This window comes from Phoenix dactylifera, chromosome 6 (genome assembly GCF_051530095.1).
Source record: "Phoenix dactylifera cultivar Ajwa chromosome 6, Ajwa_hap1_PhDact_Kaust_v1.1, whole genome shotgun sequence".
Taxonomy (NCBI): Eukaryota; Viridiplantae; Streptophyta; class Magnoliopsida; order Arecales; family Arecaceae; genus Phoenix; species Phoenix dactylifera.
In genome coordinates this window covers 23,937,306-23,943,305 of record NC_143195.1, presented here as the reverse complement: position 1 = coordinate 23,943,305, position 6,000 = coordinate 23,937,306, and the positions used below count along the sequence as shown (strand labels likewise).

Below are 6,000 nucleotides of genomic sequence, written 5' to 3'. Positions count from 1 at the left end.
TAAGCAACAAAAGAAAATATAGCACATTAAATATACTACGTATTGAGTACTGAATTTTGGAACACTGTTCAAAGTTGAATTTGGAACCACTTCCCAGTCCAAGTGCTGATGAGAAAGGTGCTAAGCAGCTGAACATGTCACGTTGGCTGCATTGGTGTAGTAATATAAGATACACAAGTTGATGCTCAGGAAGAAACATAAATGCTTTAAAAAAAGTCCTTAGAGCTTCGCTTTGCCAATTTGATTTGCTGATTTTGCCCTCCTAATTAATGCTTCCTGGGTCAATGACATGATGAGCTGCATATGGACACAGACAGGATTAGTATCCATGGAGACAGTTGGAGACAGTATAAAATCCTATAATTAAGAAAAAGAAGGAAAACTAAAATACCTCTCCTTTCCTGTTAAACATGCGACCAGTACAGAACCCACGGCCACCACAGGCAGTTGGGCTCTCAATCTACAGAAATAAAACCATAGCATGTTAGATAATACATTTGCAAGAGTTTCAGGATAAAAATATCCAATCTTACCAATACTTACCACATATAATAGCCAATCATCAGCTCTCACAGGCCTATGGAACCATATCCTAATGAAGGAAAAGCAATATTAATGAGTTGTACCAAGTTCCATTTAAATTAGCTTAATCTACTATTTTAATCTACTATGCTTTATAAGCAAGCCTTTTACTTAATGATACAAACAAGCTTAAAGCATCAAACATTTTATCATTAGATGTAAGGGACTTGGGAGTAAACTCTACTTGTCATGAATACCATTGAAAGATGTCAGTTTCTCTCAGGTTATAGAATCAGTGTAAATTTAAGCCCCAGAATCATATTCTACCTTGTTGATAAAAGAAATTTCAGAGACTGAGGAAACATCATTGCACTTAAGTACAGTTGAGGAAAGGTTATCAGGTTGACAAAATACAGTTATCTTCAGGCTTTACATATACAAGATACATAACGAATGCTTTGTTCCATCTCTACCACTCATTTAAGTAGAACACGATAGCACTCCCAACGGACTAATGTCCATCAGGTCATTTACATTCATCTATTTAGGTAGATAAGCAATACACATTCAACAACACTGCATAGCTGAAAAGTCAGCAAATTTCTTGATTGCTTCATTCAATCGCAAAAGTAAGACTCAGTCATCAATAGAAAAAATTCAGTTTAAAGGAAGTTGTCTTTAATGGTTATTATCAAATTTATATAATCTTTCAAAATCCAAAACTTGCCTACAGTATTCTACAGGAAATTCAGGATTAAACCTTTTTGGCAATCTGGAACTTCTGTTTTTTCATGGAATGTGATAAAAGGTTTGCATTATTCAAAAAGTTAATATGGTGGACCATGCAATAAACCCTGTAATACACTTACGGTTTCTATCTTCCTCCAAGATATAAAACTCATTACACACAAGGGAATGAATAGGGAACTGCATTAGATCCCAAGCAAGAGGACTAGATGAAGCATCTTTCCGCAAGAAATCAGCCGAAAAAATACTCTCCATTGAATTGTTCGTAGCCCTGAAATTCTTAATCATGCTGATTGCAAATTTCTAATTACCCACGCCAATTAGAATTTGAGAACTATTAGCAAGCCAGATCCGCCAGACTTTCAAGTTTATCCTTAGAGAGTTTCTAAATTCAAGGGGATGGCTTTATTTGATTGTGCCACTCGAAAACTGAGAAGCCACCAGTTTTTTTCATTATACCATTAATCATGCAGGAAATCACAAGTAACTGGAGCATCTTTCTCAGTATTTTTCATCAAATAACTCAGGCTACAGTTATATTTTGATCATCCATTAATTGACAAAGGAAAGCTATCAGCACAATGAATATTGGAATTCATTATCTAATGTACATGCATTTCAACTTCTCTGGAAAGTAGCTTCTAAAAGTGGATAACTTGTCTAAAGAAACTTCACTCTTTGCAGAGCATTGCATTTTTGATGAATTAGAAGACCAAACTATATACTTGTCATTTGCAGGGGTATTGCATTTCAATAGACTGTATTCTTAGACCATATCTCATGTCATATAGGAGCTCAAGGAGTAACACCAGTTTATCCAAGTCTGCACTATAGCAAGAAGAAAGTATAGGTCATAACAAGCATGGCAAGCTTTTGAAAGGTCCATAGCAAAGTTCTTAAGCTAGGAAAACAGTAGGCACTTGGAAATTTAAATTAATCATAACAAGGTGGAAATGTGAATAACAAAATTAGAAAATTGGAAGTTTGAACATCAGCAGACAATTTGTTAATGTGTACAGACAAGGTAAAATTTGTTATAGAGAACTCTACAAGGCTCATATACAATTCAAGAAGTCAAGAAGTTCAGGAGACATACGAGTGATCCAGGCTGAGTGATGTTGTTTTTAAGCCCTTCTTCTTGTGAGGATTTAGGCTAACACCAGCAAAGATAAGATCTGAAGCATATGCTACAACACATCTGCAACACAATCAAATAGGTAGTTGTTCACACTCATGTAATAAAATGAACAGAAACTGACAGCCTAAACCGAAAATATAACAGGATTCTTAGGCTCAGGAAAAAAAATTAACTTATTTTATCACCAAACAGAGAAAGATGCCCGTTTTTCTTGACGGAAAAGTTAGGCTAGGTCTAACTGCTTTCATTTAGTAAATGAAAGAAAGGTAATAAATAAATAGAAGAGAATGACAGGATAAAGGAAAAAAGGCAGAGAGGTGGTTGAGTAGAGCAGGGAGACTACAAAAAAGTTTTTGGGCAAAGATATTCTGAAGCTTCAAAGAAGCAAAGCAGGTGCTAAGTCATCATCACTAACATAAGACAGGTGCCTGGTTACAAAAATATTCTGTCATCACAAGAATTTCACATTTGGTCTATATATTTGGTACAGTCATAAATAGGATAGCTAATTAGGCTTTATAGAGATTTGTTTATTAACATAACTGCCTGTAAGTTTCTGCTTCTGACAGCTTTAAGGACTGGTTTTAATCATTTCCAGGAAAATGATCCTTAACTTAAGGCCATTCCTCTGTAAACCAATTAATTAGTGGCTAGAACTTAGTAAAGATAACTTGATTTGGTCTTACATATGTAAAAACAATAAACTTATACTAAATGAGAGAGGCTACAGCCTGTTTCCCTCTTTCAAATCTGTGCTTGACCTTCCTAAAAAGCCTAGTTTCTCTTTTGGACCAACCGGTTCTTCTGTTAATATTTTATTAGCTTCATTGAAGATGTACAGGCGTCATCTATGAATCAATGATGCAAAATTAATACGCTACACAGATCAAAAGTTAAAACTTTGGCACCACTGTTTGTAATTTATCTTCTTTTGGGTTTCCTTCGGAAGTAACCAAATAAATTATATTTTTCTTGCATTATTTCTCCGAATTGTCGAACAGAAGTCTAAGAAAGTATTCATAAGTGACATCAGGTGTCATAGTCTTCCAGAAGGCATCCAAATATCATGAAAGTAATAGAGGACATTTAGATGATTCATATGAGGGTGAGATCCGTTGATGATTACGAGCTATATGTTAATGATAAGAATCTTAGTCAGAGATGTCTGATAATTCGCATATGGTAAAGTGCTCATATCCACCATATGAATGGAAACATTTCCATGTATCGCAGGAAGGCATGTGCAACAATTTATAAGAGTTCAACAAGATGACATTTCCAAGATACAATTACATACCTATGCAAAGCTGGGTCATCTGAAAGTTTTCCTCTTGCTCTAAACCAATACTTCAAGCTGAAATAGAAATCAGGCTTCTAACATAAAAAGTATCTATAGTAAAAGGAAAGCCATACTATCATGAATCAACATGTCAAAAACAATAGCATATAAAAGAATTAGCACAAGAAAATGAAAGTGGAATACCTTGGTTGAGATTGTTGCCTAGAATTGCTTGTTTCACAAAACCTTATTTCTATTGGCCATGGAACAAATTTTTTTCTGGCAATTGTGTTGCGATAATGCCTGTCAATATCTGGTGCCATTAGATTTTACATAAAGAACAAATATCTCAAAGCACAACAAAAAGAATGATAAATCAAAGCGTATTTAAAAGGTGCAACAAGAGCTTCATTCTTAACATAATGGAAGTAGGAATACAATTTAGAAGTTATTACTCAATGGCAACTTAAGGACAAAATTCTTATCCTTAATATCAAGTCAAAATTAGGAAAAGAAAATTTGAAATGTTCGTCAGCCTTAGATCAATTGAATTTGAGACTTTGAGCACAAACTGATCAGATTCGAACCAAATCCAGAGAAAAAGTGACTTGAGGTAGAGGGAAAACAGCAGAAGGAAAATGATGGGTAAGAAAAAGAAGATAAAAGTGGATTTACTGGAGGGGAAGGAAAAAGGGACTATTTTAAGTTGTACTGCATTATATTGGAACGAAACTAGCCACAAAATTGAGATGCCCAGAAAGCAAAAAATTAAAAGGGAAGAGATATGAAAGAAGTGCCCGATATGAGCCTAAAGGGAGACTTGCAATTCATAATGGCTAGAAATGGAAGCAGTTGTCCAACTTTTCCTTTAAAAAAGGGCTTCGACTAAAACCTCCCCCCCCCCCCCCCCCCCCCCCCCGGCCCAAACAAAAAAATAGAGAGAGAAAAAAATTCTGGTTCTGCCAAATTTCTCCTTACCAAGGCTCAAGACAATGCTCCAATGATGGGGGTAGGGCTGCAAGCAGATTGGATTGACTTCTAAACCAGAAATGACCTGATAAATTTATCTGATTGTCAATCATCTTATTTAAAATGGATGGTTGATAACGTCTCCAGGTTGTTTAATTGTTACTCTATTTCATAATATGTACAGCATATAATTGGCTAATTTGTACAAGGTTTTTATGGGTTTGGGTTTAGATTATTCTTTACATAATTAACCTGAGAAAAACTGATGGATCAATAAAATGAAATCCAGCAAAACCCAAATGCAAATGGATTTGACTTGTAATTCAGATCCTAGAGAGTTCAAATATGATTGGATTCGGGATGTGGCAAATCCCGATCAAACCCAACCCACTTGCAGCCCTATACCACTTGCAGCCTTATATGGTAATGCTAGCAAAAAGATGCAAACAGTGGTAGCCTATAGTGATGGTGGCAATACTGGTTGGGGTTCATGATGGTAATCATAATGCTAGCAGAAGTCGTAGTTGGACTTGGTGGCAACTGAGGCGGTGGCAACAGTAGTAGAAGTGGTGGTAGAAATACATAATCAGGTTTACTTGGAAAGTTGCCTCCTCATACATTATACCTTCAAATTCTCTTAAAACTGCAGTTTAGATTAAGAAAAAAAGTTTCTGTAAGTTTACTAATCTTTTCTACTGATCAACGCGTACAGTCAGCATGGTATTACACAGTACACCATGCTTGCCTGGAATGAAGCAATATGCAAGAAATATAGTATGCATAACCTTAACCCAAATAGCTAGTACTAACACACTGATATATGTATATGTACAAGTATTCAATTGATCCCCTAAAGGAAAGCATAAGCTTTACTGCTGTTGTTTTATTATTTTTTACAAAAATGTTTTGGCAAGTAGGTGGCCTCAAAATAAAATCTGATAAAATCTTCATAACGCAGTTTAAAAAGGTCAAATGGAACTGAAACTTACATTGATAGACTGATCGAAATACTCAGGAAAAGTCAATAAAAGATGAATATTTTGACCAAGTGATGTGTTGTTCGTTATTAATTACATGCATACCTCTTTGTGCAAAACACAACAGCAGTATGTAATTGTCAGTTATTAGGAAACAACTATGAATAACTATCAAGAAACCATTTTGTCTCACCAATTACTTCATCTGGCAGTCTTCATGTTCTCATACTGACATTGTAGTTTATTGGACATGGATGTCATTATCTAGCACCTAACTTTATTGTCATCGTCCGTCCACTTGTCATGCGTCTTACACTGATCAGTGATCGGACGGATTGGTAATACGAAAATTTTATGGTCCAGCATAT

At 35.3% G+C, this 6,000-nt stretch overlaps 1 protein-coding gene across 1 annotated transcript in view; it reads right to left on the bottom strand.

Annotated features, from left to right (window-relative positions):
• The window catches only part of LOC103722362 (acyl-CoA thioesterase II), a 47,140-nt gene continuing 41,140 nt past the window's right edge, over positions 1–6,000 (bottom strand). Inside the window, exons 12-17 of the mRNA XM_008812894.5 lie at positions 3,891–3,989; positions 3,705–3,761; positions 2,366–2,467; positions 544–592; positions 392–460; positions 1–297 (exon numbers count right to left, since the gene is read on the bottom strand). Coding sequence (XP_008811116.1) covers positions 220–297; positions 392–460; positions 544–592; positions 2,366–2,467; positions 3,705–3,761; positions 3,891–3,989 — 454 coding nt within the window. The 3' untranslated portion in view covers positions 1–219. The remainder of the gene's footprint in view (positions 298–391; positions 461–543; positions 593–2,365; positions 2,468–3,704; positions 3,762–3,890; positions 3,990–6,000) is intronic.